Source organism: Polypterus senegalus, chromosome 13 (assembly GCF_016835505.1).
Source record: "Polypterus senegalus isolate Bchr_013 chromosome 13, ASM1683550v1, whole genome shotgun sequence".
NCBI lineage: Eukaryota > Metazoa > Chordata > Cladistia > Polypteriformes > Polypteridae > Polypterus > Polypterus senegalus.
The window spans coordinates 43164438-43180783 of NC_053166.1; the positions used below are offsets into that span (position 1 = coordinate 43164438).

General features: G+C 37.7%; 1 protein-coding gene and 1 long non-coding RNA gene across 2 annotated transcripts in view; one reads left to right on the top strand and one right to left on the bottom strand.

The window, feature by feature from the left end:
* The window catches only part of LOC120542776, a 101605-nt gene that overhangs the window by 22907 nt on the left and 62352 nt on the right, over positions 1-16346 (top strand). The window lies entirely within an intron of this gene.
* Positions 1-16346, bottom strand: part of LOC120542774 (solute carrier family 22 member 4-like) — a 46407-nt gene that overhangs the window by 15498 nt on the left and 14563 nt on the right. Inside the window, exon 4 of the mRNA XM_039775430.1 lies at positions 14359-14530. Coding sequence (XP_039631364.1) covers positions 14359-14530 — 172 coding nt within the window. The remainder of the gene's footprint in view (positions 1-14358; positions 14531-16346) is intronic.

Genomic DNA, 16346 nt, shown 5'->3' on the forward strand with positions numbered 1-16346 from the left:
AGGTTGATGTATTAGCTTATCTTAAAAATTTAAACTGACTAAATTTCCAATATTCCATTAATTCAAATTTTGGTTAATATTTATTTATTTGCTTGTAGCACCTAATCAAGACTCATTTTGAGACAGACTGTTCATTTAAATGGGCACTTCAAGTCAATATTTAAGCAACAAACCTGATTGTTTTACATCTGGAAGTAGAGCTGATGTCTAGAGTGCAATTAAGCATGCTAAATGGTGATTGGCTTGGGAGTGTTTCTAGCAAAATAGCTACAAAGTTTGTTTCAAACTGTTTACAGTAATACTGTGCTAAACTACAGTATATCAACAGTGTTTACTACATACAAAACAATTTTTTGATATTGAACTTTTATCTTTTTGCCCTCTTTTCTCTTTTATCTTTAAAAATACAAAATTGTTGACAAAAAATATGAAAATATGATGACCAGTGCTCAGAGGATATAACACAGTTGGTAGGTATAATGATAAAAGAAGACATTTTGCCAGTCATTTGTTTAACAAGAAAAGCTTTTGGCAGCTAATCAGTAATCCTGAACCAGTGTACAACATTATATCTAAAGTTGTATCACAATACTGTGCCACTACATAGATGAACAATGAAAATGAAAATCAGTGGTACTACAGAGACAAAAATGTCCAATCAAACATATACCTGACAGCCTTGCCCAGAAGCTAACTGTTGCTGGGTAATCAAAAATTCACCCACCTTATGAACTGGGCCATGACAACACATTTCACTCATGCATTGCAGTCTAACATGTGCAGTATCTTAATTATGGGTAAGCAACACAGATGCTACCTGAGGATGCTTGGAACATCAGTCCTATGTGAACAGCTTTTCTCAGCTTCTTACTTAATGGTCTCATTAAGTTAATGGTCTCAGCAATATATTAATGTTGATATTCTCCTATTCCTAAACAAAATAATACTTTTCAAGAACGTTAAAAAGTGTTTAAAAAATACATCTTCACTTAATATTAAAATAATATTTGTTTTGTGTTTGTGCTTTTGCTTTTTACTGTACATTTATACTGTCCTTTCAGCCTATTAGATGCTGTTAAGATATTACCATTGCAGTATTACACTAATTTGGAAATACAGACACTTGTGTCTGATCTTTTATTTATAGTTATTAAATAAAACCAGAAGAGGTGCACAGGTTTGTCATCTGCTTTTAGATATTTTTTTGAAGAGCTATAAACTGTTTTCAAATCAATACCTTTTGTATTAATGACTTAGTTTTTCTTCATGGTAAGTTTTTTGTTTTATTTTGTGCCTGTAGAGGCTATCTTTGCTCTGAGACAGTTGAGCAAAGCATGCTCATAGAGCAGCGCAGAAGAGATTTAAAGTTCAAGTAGTTTTTCTCCATCATGTCCCTGTCACATTTTTAGGTACACTTGATAGCTTTCAGAAAACAAAATATTTTTGTGTGCTCCATATTATAAAAGACAGAATTACTGCTTTTACTGTATAACTATTATTAATTAATAAAAGGGGATTGCATCCCTAGTTGGTACAATGAAATGTGGAACTACACATCTATTTGTTAAAATGGAAAATTTGTTTAGGCAATCGGATTATTAAAACTGCCAAAATTATTAGTGTGATAAGAAATCTTGTATGAGTGGAATAATGGGCTACCCCCAACTTCAAGCTTAGCAATAGAGCTTAGCTTAGCCAAGCTTAGCAAAGAAAAATCTTTGTTAATGAATGAACACTTTCTGATATTTCTACTGTACACTTCTTATTTTGTAGTAAGGCTTTAGAAAGTGTTATTATATTTTGAATAACATTCTGAGATCATGTTAGCCATGACAGGTGTTATATAAACTAAAAGGCAACTTCCGCAGGGAACAGATTGTATGCATATTTAAGGGGAAAAAAAGTGGCACATTTGAAAGTAGATGACAGCTCCATCTTGTGGCGATGAACCAGAGCTAAAAATATATACAGTGCATTGCAGTGCAATATATTGTGCAATTTTATACTTAGAACAATTGTTCTGACCAGTTACAATCATCTTGTTAATTCTAAGCAGCATGCAAGTTATGTTTACATGACAGCCATTAAGAGTTGCAATATATCTTGCAAATCTGAGCCTAGAACTGAAGTGTATTTTGTTGTACACTTATGAATAACATAAAAATATGAATACTGTTTTTTCAGATTTCAGGATGCTTTATACATGAGAGGAATTTTTTTTTAAAAAGTATCATTTTTATTTGCCTAACCAATTTATACTGGCAGTCTAATGGCTGAGGCGTGCCGAGACATTAGTATATTTAAAGCTTTGAGGGAGGATAGAAAAATACCACTTTTAACATAGCAACATTTGGAAATGATTTTAGCACAGTAATTCCTTGCTTTGTGTTTCAGCCAGTTTTTTACCCCTTCCACAGCAGACCTCAAACCGAAACTTTTTTTAGTTGATCACTAGTCCCTCACAAAAGCACCCCAAAACTGTTGCTTCGCAATAGACCTGTAGCATATTAAAAAATTACATTTGATCTTCCTTATCTTAACTCATATTGACTATTCACAAATATGCCCATAGTTGATAGATGATGCTCGATCTTTCTTTTTCTTTAATAATTGCTTAAAATTATTTACATGTGATACACTTTCTTGAATCAGCCTGATCATCTTTTTTATATATAATGGAACAATATTTGAAAGTTTCCATTATACAGGTATATGAATTTCCTGGCTTTGTAGTGATTTCTGAGAAATGCATATTAAGTACTGTGCTGGAGGGTCCAATAGGGACTTCAAATTACCATAATAAAGGACATACAGTATAATCATATGATGGTAAATGGACTGCCAGTGGTACCACCAACAGGGGGTATTAAACTATACCAAAATGGATGGTGCTCAGGAGTTAATCACTTGTGGTAAATAAATATGAATGGAGGACAGTTAGGCACTAAGTATCCAGGGAATAGCATAGCCCATTAATGGAGACATGGTTTCCTAGATTGCAGGGATACCTGAGTTTTAAAAGGATGGCTTCATGAGTTCCCAAGATCATTATTGACTAGAAATAATCTGTGGACCTGCCCCAGTATCAGACCTAGGCTGGGGCTTAAACGTATTCTGTTCTATCATACCAACATGGAGCGCCCGGCAATCACCCCTCTCCCACTCCCCAAGCTCTTCAATTGATTGTTACTGCATTGCCATAAACGGAATACCGCCAGCAATTTGGTTCCACTCAAAGCACTAATCATGCCTGTGTTTACACTACACTTTTATTTCTAATTCTTAGAAGTGACAACATGTAACTGATATAAATGGACAAAAAAAAAAAGTAAAAACCTCTTCAGTGCAAATATACAATACTTGCCCACTTAAACAGGGAACTAAAACAGAGTCTGTACATCATATCTGTCACATTTGAGGTTTAATATGTTTGTTATGTCAACAGATGTTACAATAATGGTTTGGTGATATGAATTATTATATGCATGGGTCTTTAGTTAACTGGCTTGGCTGCATTTTCCTACTTGATCAAGGTTGTCGTAATTTTCTAGTTTCTTTAAAATGTTGTATACAGGTTTAATAAGTAACTAAAACTGTGCTCGGATACTGGCTATATTTTTAATGTTTTACTGCATGTGTCAAGCAGGAAATCATTACTTGTTATGATGGAGGTGTTTGTGGTATAGGTGAGAGGTTGTACATAAGGTGAGTAGAGTTGTACATTATTAATGTTTCAGTGTTTCATAAATATAAAATCCATGCCATTGGGTTGGTGGGGAAAAATTTGAGTCATTTATGTGTTCAAGTAGATTCTTACTGTGACAATGCCCAAAACAATGCCTAAAACAGTTAATTCAAAGCATCATCATACATCACTTGCAGCCATTTGCACCTTTCATTCTCCCAGTTTGTCAGCTAGTTGAACTGGGACCATTGCTCAATCTAATGTCTTTATTTTTTGAATAAATTTTTATTTGAGAAAAATACAATAATATAACAAACAGAGAGAATCTTACTGCTCCATCCAATGTTGATAAATAACTGTAACTGTGCTCCGATACTAGCGGAATTTTTACTGTTGCATGTCTCAAGCAGGAAATCTTTACTTGTTATAGTGGAGGTGTTCACAGGTTGTACATAAAGTGAGTAAAATCTTTAAATATCTAAATTCTCCTGAATGATGGTTCCTTTGTTAAGTACATTACATTTCCATCACAGAGAGAGTAAGAAACATAATAAAAGTGTAACTGATGACTTGGAGGTTGATGATTAAAAAATAAAAGAATAATGTGATTATTTGTCCAGACATCTGCCCTACTATCAAGCCTGTAAAGGGCTGTAGGCAGATGACACATGAGCAAGGCCGTCAGCTGCAGCCTACTCAAGCACTCTGGTCCAGTGCCAACATAAGTTCATGTTCCACTTGCTGTCTCCTTCTCAGCTGTTGTGCTTTCTATTTCTAATGGGTTGGTGGCATCCCCTGCAGAGTACACTATAAAAATATACTTGCCATAGCAACCTTAAAAATTATATATATGTTTGTATAACAAGGGTTCTATGTCTTTATAGCATTTAATTCTTTACAAAGCTTATACAAGTGTAAGGTGCAAATGCATTTGTTTAATTGGTTACAAGCGTTGATGAAATCCACAAAAGCGAATATGTTGTGTCCACCAGTGACCTTGTCTGCCTGGTATTTTCCTAGAAATTCGCTGTGTGTCTGGTTTAGATAAAGACGCCAGTGTGACATCATAAAGGAGCAGCAGTCAGAGTTGAATGGGACAGCCCTCCAAGTATATAATGCTGATCCCGCCAATTATACACTCTGTGGGCCTCAGTCAGTCATAGCGTTACTGTATTGAGAGATGCAGATAGACAAAGGTATTGTTCTGTGCTATTGCAATTTCGTTTTTAGTTGTTGGTTGGAGCAGCATTCGGATGTTTTTTTGTACTTTTTGCATGTTCGTGGACGTTTGTTGTGTTTTTTTCTGTGAGGGTTAAAAATAGTAGTATTTGTTCGCTGTGATTCTTGTTTGTTTTGTGTGCTTGTATATTTTATACTTTATTTTCACATTATTGTTTCCCTTAGTTTTTACCCCTTACAAAAGTGTTGTATTCTTCATTGTGTTTTCTTTTAATATAAATTAAAATGAAGGCTCAAGGATGGATTGCTGTTTATGGTTATGGCTGTGATCATAGCCATGGAGCCAGTCATGGGCACAGTACCAACAACCTATTCACAATCTGTTAGCCATGAGCAGCAAGGCCTTGTGATCTTCCTGAGGTGGCCGATAACAAGCAGCTGTGCAGCCAAGGATGCCACATCCCTAACACATACCCCTGAGGAGGAATCCTCCCTCCGCTTTGACCACACAATTGGGAACCTCAGGTAAGAATTCCAATAGGAAGCAGGAATAGACCTGTGAAGTGATGGAAAGCAGTTGTTGGGGGATGTGCTAGGGATATTTGGAAAGAAGGACAGTGAGGAGCTTCCAACAGCCACAGTGACAAAGGAGGGATGGGCCAGTGAACCACTCACTGAGCTGAGACAGCAAAGAAAGAACAGCTGGATGTACTGCCCATAGCTGCCACTGTTGACCTGGGGTCTGAGTCAGTGGAAGAGGAGCAGAGTGAAAGACACTGGGGCCACCTACTCTTTTGTAAAGGAACTGGAAAAGAGGCAGCAGCTGGGAAGGGTTGGTGGTAGGGTTCAACAGGTCAGCAGGAAGCCTGGTGCCAAGAAGCCAATGATGTGTTGTTGCCACCATGGCAGATGGGTGGTGCCACATCAGCTATCTGGGCATTCTTTAGTGTCTTGGCAAAGAGGTGTCGGTAAGTCTTTATGCTTTTGTGTTCAGAGCATCCCAAGCCCTATAATGTTCTATTATAAAATGCCAGGACTGGCTAAAGTTTTTTTTTATTTTTTATAGAAACCGCTTAACAATTGTGTATGGCAAATACATATATACCAAGTTTGTGAAGAAATACAGTAACTTAAACTTGAAACATGTGGAATTTATCCTTTAACAGAATTTACCAGTATGTGGGCACATGGAAACTTCAGTAATTTTTTTTTTTTTTGGAATATTGAGCAAAGGGAGATTAAACAAGAAGGACAGGAGTATGGTAGCTCCCAAGAATGCTAACCACTGCAGCCACAAGTTTAATAATAAATTCACTGAACAAATACAGGGCAACACTCTACATAAATGCTAAAACTCCAGTTGGTTCTGCTTGATAGTTGATAAAAATGTCAGCATAAATAATACTGAACAAGTTGCTGTTTCTGTACTATGCAGATGCTTTGCAAGGGCAATATATTGCGCAAGATGAATTTTTGGGTTTCTTCAGTACAACACACAACCAAAGAAGTGTTAAATTAATTGATTTTAAACAATCTAACACACTTTGACTTGTATCCTAATTACATGGAAAAATAAAGCTATGGTAGGCCTGGTAATATGGTAATATTATCTTATCTGTTTTAAATTTAGGTCAGCTTTTTAAATATGTCAGAGACTTTGTCTGAGAGCATGAGTCCAGCTCACAGTAATTTGGTGGTTTTAAAAATGACACATATTTTGCAGAGTCATGCTCCCACTAAAAGGAACATGGAAATACTGTATTATTTAAGGGTGTGCTGAGTAAACATATTTGGGATATAATAAAAGCTTTCAATAAATATGACTAAAAAGGATTAAACCAGCATATAAAACATCAATCATTTACCCAAGCTGTAAAACAAACTGAAACTAAATATCCAGTATAACCTAACTGGGTAAAATTTGAAAAATATAAGCAGAAACCTGAAGACGATTTCAGTGGATATTTTGACATCTTTACACCTTTTTTGATAGACATTCTTGAATGAATAACATTGATGTACTACAAAAGGTAATATTACATACATTTCTTAAATATCTGGAGTCAAAAACTCCAAGTCTTCTTAAAAAAGATTTTAACAGGATGGGAAAGAGCACATGATAATGTTTTGTTCTCAGCAGAAGAGATGTCACAATGGCAGAATTGTTATATTTGATACCAATGCAAGTGAAATTTTAGCAATTCGCGATATGTATTTGACACCATTGCAAAAACAGAAATCTCTTTCGGTAGCTTTTTAAAATAAAAGTACCTCCATTATTCAAGTGGACAATATTGTGCCTTTTTCTGTACTTGAATATAAAATATATAAATAAAAACAGCAGATGGAAACTTAAAATAGAATCTTTGCCCAGATATCATTTTAAATAAACTAGTATTGGCATTCATAAATATCAAATTACAATGCAAGGCTTGAATTTAACTTGTGATGGACATGGGGACTCCATCATAACAACAAACTGAGGGAATGTTATAATCATAAGGGAGTTTCAGCATAGAATTTATAAAGAATGCCATCACTGTGGAGTACCAGATCTATCTCACCATGTGCACATTTTAATTTTATCCTCTGATATTTTCTCTCTAGTAACTGAAAAAGACTGTTTAAAAGGTAAAACTGTACTAAAAATAAAAATTCAACCATTGCTATATTTTTTACTTTTAAATTAGTGAATTCCAAGATAATTCAGGATAATTTAAGAAGCTTAAATGAAAGCTATTTTTATAAAAACATGCTTATAAACTCTGATTTGTCTGAGAATCACTCGTCAGGCATCCTAACATTTACTGTTGTATGTTTTATATTTGCATCATCAGCTAGCAAAAAAACTGACTAATGAGTAATTTAATTTAACAAACTCCTGGTGCTTTAACTGTCCAAATCTATTCCCTTTTTTTTTACATATTTGTTCCAACTCCAAGGTTTCCCTGTGTGAAATCAGACTTGTCAGTTTTATGATAATTCACTATTCAAGACCTCTTGTAAAAAAGAGCCTTTGTTTTTACAATTAATTGCAACTGAGAGACTGCATTACGTTCACCAACATACCATTCAAATATATGACATGCTACATGTGCATCTTCTATAGTCACTGGCATGTTAGGGGGTGTACTTATAACCATAAGTTTGCCTTCAGAAACCAAACAAATGACACAAATTTAGCATTTGTAGATTCATATTCAGTATGCTGTTTTGCCTACATTGCTATATATCTGTGTCACTCAGTGATGCATTTCTGTTAAAGCAGTGTCATGTTACTAGAGAGATGTGCTAAATAGATTTTATACAGTAATGCTGGCTATTACAGAAACAACAAATACATACATAGACAATAAAACAACACCAATGCAAGCAAAAGTGCTTTTGTAACCTCAAATAAAAATTCTGAATTATGTTCTTCCAATCTATTACTTATTAAAGGTCTCGATGGTTTTGTACCTTTTCAACTCACTAGTTACTTAGCTTCTAATAAACTTATGGAACTGTTTCAGCCTGACCTTAGGGTGCAGCATAGCGGTTAAAACTGCTCTGCTCTTTGAATAACTAACAATCTATTTATGATGTAACACTCCCCTGTTGCTGCCTGCCTATCTAAATGACAAGCAATATTTTGTCAATCTAAGTAACAATACGCACCTTAGCACCTGTCACACATGTTCCTCAAGGCTCTGCTTTTAGATTTCTGTTTCTCCATGATTCCACTTGGCAACATTATTTGTAACACTGGGCAATCTGACTGGGTTCAAAGATGATGCCTCACCTGGCCAGAGTACCAGAATGGAGGCATTACCCAGCTGGGATGGTCCTTGGTTTCTGTCCCAGTCGGGTTGCACAGATAATGGATGGAGGAGGGAAAAATGGATATTTTGAACAGTTGGTCCCCCAGCTTGATCCCAGTCTGCAACCAGCAGGTTTGCCTGAGAATTTTTGTATGGAGGGGGGACCCTGTCAGGGTTCTTGGGTACAGCAGGGGGTCGCTGTGAATTATGGACCTCCCTATTTTGGGGAGCTTCCATATGACCCAGAAGTGCTTTCAGCATGCTTTGCAATGACACCGGAAGTGCTCCCAGGTCCAACATAAATGCATGGCATCTCGCCTCATGTGGGGAGTCAGAGTCAAAAGGAAGCTGGACAGTACTCGCATAGGAGACAGAAAGGGTGAAGAAGGTGCTTTATTGGTGTGTGGCTGTTGTGTCTGGTGTTTGGGCTGTGGGTGCCCAATAGTGACCACAGCATTTTTCAGTGTTAAAAGTGGATGTTCAGGGTTCTCACAGCCCATGTCTTATCTTGAAGAAATATATTCCTGGAGAAAGCACAACTTTTTAAAATTAAATGGCAACAAAACAGAACTCATGCTAACTGACACTAAAGTCTAGTACTTCCTCTAGTAATCATACAATTTTTGATTATTCCTTTTTTAACAACTATTTTAAGTGCTGAACTTACAAAGTCTTCAAATATTTTCCTCCCCCTATAATGTCCATGTATTTTAAACAACCAACTTTTTTTATTTTAAAGAAAAAGATTAATTTGCTTCCTTCGATTCCCTGTGCACAGTTTATGTGAAACAGATCCTTTGTTGAATCATAGAACTCTTCATCCTACTTAATAATCAATTTTGCGTGTGGTTCCTGTGTAACTAGTTTGGCCCTTGTTATCTTAACTACAGTATGCCTTACCTCGTATTACATTTTCATTATTTTTTCCTAAGTCTTAGTAACATTAAACAAGAGAAATCAAGGAAAGGAAAAAAGTTGCGGTTACTCATGTAAAATGGCAAAGAGCAGAGGCTGTTGCCCTGCAAAGTCGTTTGGCCATGAGCATCCATTTTATGGCCCAACATGTGCTGTTGCTTGCTTCACCTACTGCACCTATAATCAAGATACTGATTATAACTAATTTTATGAGAAGAAACTGGGAGTCATAGTGGACAGTGTGTAGAAGAGATTATGAGGTCTAGAAAGAAGTTATACTAAAGCTTTATAACCTATTTGTTAGACCTCATCTGGAAAACTATTTGCAGCTTTGGTCTCCGTAATACAAAATATATATAGCAGCACTCCATAAAGTTCAGACTATATGAAACGGTGTGGTGGGTCAGAGGCTAGGGATCTGTGCCGATAATCAAAAGGTTGCCATTTCAAATCCCGTAAACACCAGAAGTGGCTCCATTGGGCCCTTAAGCAAGGTCCTTAACCTGCAATTGCTCCATCCTGAGTATGACATCAATCTGCATATGGCCCTGCAGGCAGGTCCTCCAACTTACAGGAAAAACTTTGGGGTTGGTGGCAGGATTGGCACTCCATCCACAATAAAAACCTCACACTGTTCCACTGTGGTGCGGAGGTGTCACCTACTGCACTCAGGTCCTAATACAGGTTGTTTGTCATGTTCTTGGGTGCATCAACGTGCTATCAGCATATGCTCAGGTCAGGTCAGGTCAGGTTGGGGAGCATCCACTGGTACAGTGCGTTGCCGCACTTACCACATGATGAAACCGCTTTGGGATCGTAGTTGGCAAGCCCCCAGGCAGACAAGTGGTCCAGTCCCATCCTCTGGAAATGACCATTTATCTGCCACAGCCAAGTGTTACATGGGTGTCCCTTTGGCCTGGTCCAGCCACTCGGTTCCTCAACAATGAGGATCCTGTGAGCTGGATCACCCTCAGGGATTCGTGCCACATGGCTATAGTGCCGTAATTGGCACTCCCTCACAATGCAGCTACTGTGCCTTATTTAGGGCTCCACGAACAATTGCTCATTCGACACAAAATCAAGCCAGCGGTGCAGAAAAGGACTCTCCAAAGCGACACAGTAGCGAAGAAGTCCAGTCTTCTTCCCAGGTCACTGGATAGTGTTCATGTCTCGCAACCATATAGCAGAACAGGTAGCACCAGGACTCTATAGAGACTTGCACCTTCATCCTTTTGCACAGATATCGGGAGCAACACACACCCCTTTCAAGCAACCTCATGACCCCTCATGCTCTTCCAATCCATCTACTGACTTCATAGGAAGAGTCACCAGAGACACGAATATCGCAGCCGAGATAAGTAAACCTCTCGACAAGGTTGACACTCTCTCCACAGACAGACACACTATTGATGGCTGTGCCTAAGAGGTCATTAAAGGCCTGGATCTTGGTTTTTACCCAGGACACTCACAAGTCAAGACACTCAGACTCCTCACTTAGTTTCTCGATAGCACCTGATCAGAGCCTCCACTGACTCTCTGAACATCACAGCATCATCAGCAAAGTCAAGATCAATGAATCTTTCTTTACCAACGGATGCACCACAGCTGCTGGACCCCAAGACCTTGCCCAACACCCAGTCCATGCAAACACTGAACAGAGCAGGAGCAAGAACACACCCTGACAAACCCCAGAATCAACTGGGAAAAACACAGAGGTTCTGCCTCTACTCTGCACAGCACTCACAGTACCAGGCTGGCCATGATATCCAGCAACCTTTAGGGGATCTCGCAAAGACTCAGGACGTCCCAAAGGACAGCTCAATCAACTTAAGTCAAATGCTTTATGAAAAATCGACAAAGGCTGCAAAGAAACTCTGATACTCTCCATGAGAACCCTCAATGCCAGGATGCGGTCAATGGTAGACTTTTAGGCATAAAAGCAGACTGCTCCGGTCGGTGGTAGGTGAGCAAGTGATCACAGATCCCATTGAGGATGACACTAGCAAGGACCTTACCCAGCACCAAGAGCAGTGTTATCCCCTGGTAGTTGCTACAATCCAGGAAATCACCCTTCCATTTCCAGATAGGAATGACAAATCCCATTTTCCAGTCAGTTGGGATGATGCCTGTATCCCCAAATGGAAGCAAAGATTGCTTGGAATGCCAAGAAGACAGCCTAGCCACCAGCCTGGAGAAGTTCACCCCGGATACCACAGCTGGTCCTCCCCCTGTGCAATCTCAGTGAGATTGGGTGGTTCAAAGTAGCCAGCCCAGTGGGTCACAACTGCAGTGTCACCCATAAGGACCGTTCCATCATCCGCCGCCCTGACTGCAACTCTCCGAGGAACAGATTCAGATGTGTATAATGCTTTGATTCCTATGTAAGCAGGACTTTGTCACTAGCTCACAGATTCCTTTAATAAATGCCACCTTATCTGCCCTCAGAGCCCTTGCAGCTATCCATCTCAGTTCCCAGTGCAGTCCGGAGTTGCCATCAAGCCGTGCACTGTGACTAGTCCTGCCTTGATGATATCCAGAGTATCCTACGAGATGAAACACCTCCTTCTGAGAACACTGGTAACAACAACACAACCCTCAGGGTCTTGTCACAGAAGGTTTCCCACATCACATTAGGATCGGCAGTCACACCAAAGTCGGTTAATTCCTCACAAAAACTGCATGCAAACAGCTTGATCTTAAGAGTGTGGCCAGGTCCAGCCTCATTTTCCTAGTAGATGGTAGCGTACTGAACCTAAGCTGGATTTTCAGAGTAGCAACAGCAAATCTGTGGTCAGAACTCACAAACTGGGCACTTCTGTACACCCTGCAGTTTTGTAAGAGCCTCCAGCATCTGCCCACGAGAATTTGATTGATTTCCTTCACCGCACCTCCAGTACTGGAGTGACAAGTATAACAATGCGGCTCAGGGTGCTGGAACCAGTATCCAGCAATCCGTAGCCCTTAACCTTTTGCAAAGTCAAGGAACATGGAGCCACTATTATTTTATTGCTATTTTCAGAATTATCACCAGATATGAATAGGAAACCTAAAGCCTCAAGGGAATGACTTTTTGAATTGAAAACTCAACTTCTACCCCTCATTCGTGGGTCAAGAGACAGATCCGAGCATTGTTTTAACCTCGTATTTAATGAAGACTTTTTTCTTTTGGATTTTAACCTCCACTTCACTTATGTTTACAGCGATTGGTTCGTAGCGTGCACTGTTGCAATGTTACTTTTCTTGGTGGTTTATTAAATTACGGATTTTTCAAATGTAAATTTTTTTCCCTGTGCTTAAAAAAAGAGTGTTTTTAGCGAGCGGTTCGCAGCGCTATAGCGCGAACTCTTGCAGTGTTAGTTTTCTCTGTTGTTCAAGGTATTCTCAATGTTATTCAATGTTTTTACATTTAGTTTACTATTACGCTGTGCATTCTGTGGTATAATTAACTATATTTCTGCTTAAAAATCTTTAAAACTAATACAGTATGTTTACATACAGTTTGTACGGTCTGGAACGGATTAATTGTATTTACATACAATCTTATGGGGGAAATTACTTCGGTTCACAACCAAATCGGTTTACGACCAGTGTTTTGGAATGAATTATGGTCATAATCCGAGGTTCCACTGTACCTGCAATTTCAAATTATTTTTTACCTTTCCATTTTATAGGGACTTTAGTTAATACATTAAAAAAATATTAATCTGGCAATGGCTTTTTATGTGTTCTGAAATTTTTTAGATATGGAGGTTTTAAGGTAAGGTATTTGTACTTAATAACCATTGCACTGGAGAGTGGCAACCTGCTACATGTTCATTAGTATATGCAAGTATAAATTTCACAATGATAACCCTATAAACATATAAAATTAGAGAGTAAGTAAATACTAATTGATCTTTTCTTGAAAGATACCTGGCTAATATGAAAAATAATAATAGCATGTTCACCTCATTTACCTAATCAAATCTGCAGTCATTTATGTTACTTTGTCTTGCAGAACATCATTCACAATTGGCATATGAAGAAATGCAAAAAATATTTTTGCTACTAACATTGCACCTGTACTTCTTAAAAGCCTATTTTATTTTTCAACTGCTTATCAGCAACCACTATGCACAAAATTCAAAAATGTTATGATCACACATTATTTTACATTGTGAATAGCCATCCTACTGCAAAGTCAATGTTGTGATGGATGTATTCATCCATCCATCCATTTACTGAACTCAGTTAATGCAGTTTTTAGGGTCACTAAGGTAGTGTATTAAATATACTTAATTATTTCAACATCAAAACGTACAAGCCAAATTTCCTGATTAATTATAAACCAGTACTAATGCTGTTACACTGTATATGCAAAAAGCACACATGTCTCTTGACTTGCACAATTCATTCAATATCTCTTTTATTAATTAACAAAATTAAATTTAATAGGAATAATTATGAATGTAATATAAATGTACATACTGTATAGTGATGCAACACACCTGCTGAAAGGACTATAATGAAATACTTTAATTAAATATGCTTCAATACATCTATGAAGATCTTCCAGTTTACTTATTTATAGTTTCTAACAGCTAATAATTTGAGACATATTAATGCAGATGATTCACTTGGTCTTATTTTTTAATTTCTAGTGCAATGAAAGCTTTGCCCTTCAAGCTGACTAAGGTTTTCTCAGGCAGGTGTTTTATTGTAAAAAGTTAAAACATTAACATTTATAAAATACCAAAAATAGTCTCAATTAACATAGTTAAAATATATTTGCATACTCACCACCAAAGGGGAATATACAGTAGCCCAGGCATAGATAAAGCCAGCAGAAGCATTCTCCAGCTTCTGAGGAAGAAAGCGAGGCCTGGAAGTATCATATAACCAATAGCAAAAAACAGGCACACTCCCAACGTAGAGTAGATGATACGGGCAGAGGGGCTCAGAATTTCTGTTCCTATTGTAAGATAAAAATGTAGTAACAGAGTAAACACAATAAATATGCACAATTCATGTTAAATATTATATAATAATACCTGAAGTATTCTCCCTATAAAAACACTGGCTTAAAAAAAATTAAAATGTCCAAATGCACTGAGTGTAGGTTATGTCACATTTGATATACAGTTTGAAAATCACAGACTGTGGACAGGAATGGTAAGGCATAGATATAGAATGTAATAAAAGAATAAAGTGCTCAAGGCTTATGAACCATATTCAGTTAGCATTGATTAAATTTCATTATTTTATTGCTTACATACTGTATATTTTTTCAGATTTTGTCTCTTGATACCACTTAAAGAACTTCCTGATTAATAAACAATCATCCTGTCAGTTTATTTGCCTCAATTAGTACATATGCAATGGAAAACTAATTCCTCAAATCCTTACTTAAATTTCAGCTTTTGTTGATAGCAAGATTGTATAATCCAAAATTAAAAATATCAATTATTTAAATATTGTGAAAGTTTGCTAAAGTTCCCTCAGATTAACATTGATAGTGAATAAAAATCTTACAGAATACTATACATTCAGGAAAGTGACAGAAGAGGGAAAGGTAATTAAATTTCCCATTTATTTTTACATTCTCTTAGCCTTTTTATTGGCTTCAGTACACTGTCTGGAAGATGATAATGATGAGTCCAATATAACTTCTATATCCTTCTCATAAGGTGTATTTTCAATATTCAGTCCTCCCTTTGTATATTAAGATCTAACATTTTTACTTTCTATGTGTAATACTTTACTTTTACTTTCAATTTCATCTGCTACAAATCCACAAAAGCCTGTATGCTGTCCAAGTCCTTCTGTAATGATTCAATGGCTTCTAGATTACCTGCCAAACCCCTTATTTTGGCATCACCTGCAAATTTAAACAGCTTGTTTTTTATTTTCCTGTCAAAATCATTTATATATTTAAAAATAATAGAAGTCGCTCTACCTTGTACCCATATACACGGTATTCCTAGTTCTTTTAGTTTGTACCCAAACTCTCATGGGGAACCTTATCAAATACTTTCTGATAGTCAAGACAAATAATATCATACATGCTACTCTGGTTATAGCCTTTCGTTGCTTACTCATAGAATTAGTAAAACATGACCTCCCTTGTCTGAAATAATGCTGACTGTTCAGTAAAATTCCTGTTCCTGCCATATATTGATCAATTTTATCCTTAATATCCATCCATCCATCCACTTCCACTTATCCGAGGTCGGGCCTCCTCCCATTTGGATGTGCTCGGAACACCTTGCCAGGAAGGCGTCCAGGAGGCATCCTGATCAGATGCCCGAGCCACCTCATCTGACTCCTCTCGATGTGAAAGAGCAGCAGCTCTACTCAAGCCCCTCCCGGATGACTGAGCTTCTCACCCTATCTTTAAAGGAAAGCCCAGACACCCTGCAGAAGAAACTTATTCCAGCCGCTTGTATTCACAATCTCGTTCTTTCGGTCACTACCCATAGCTCTTGACAATAGGTGAGGGTAGGAACAGAGATTGACTGGTAAATTGAGAGCTTTGATTAAGGCTCAGCTCCTTTTTCACCACGACAGACCAATGCAGAGCCCGCATCACTGCGGACGCCGCACCGATCCGCCTGTCGATCTCATGCTCCATTCTTCCCTCACTCGTGAACAAGACCCCGAGATACTTGAACTCCTCCACTTGGGGCAGGATCTCGCTCCCACCCTTTTCTGGCTGAGGACCATGGTCTCGGATTTGGAGGTGCTGATTACCATCCCAGCCGCTTCACACTCAGCTGCAAACCGATTCT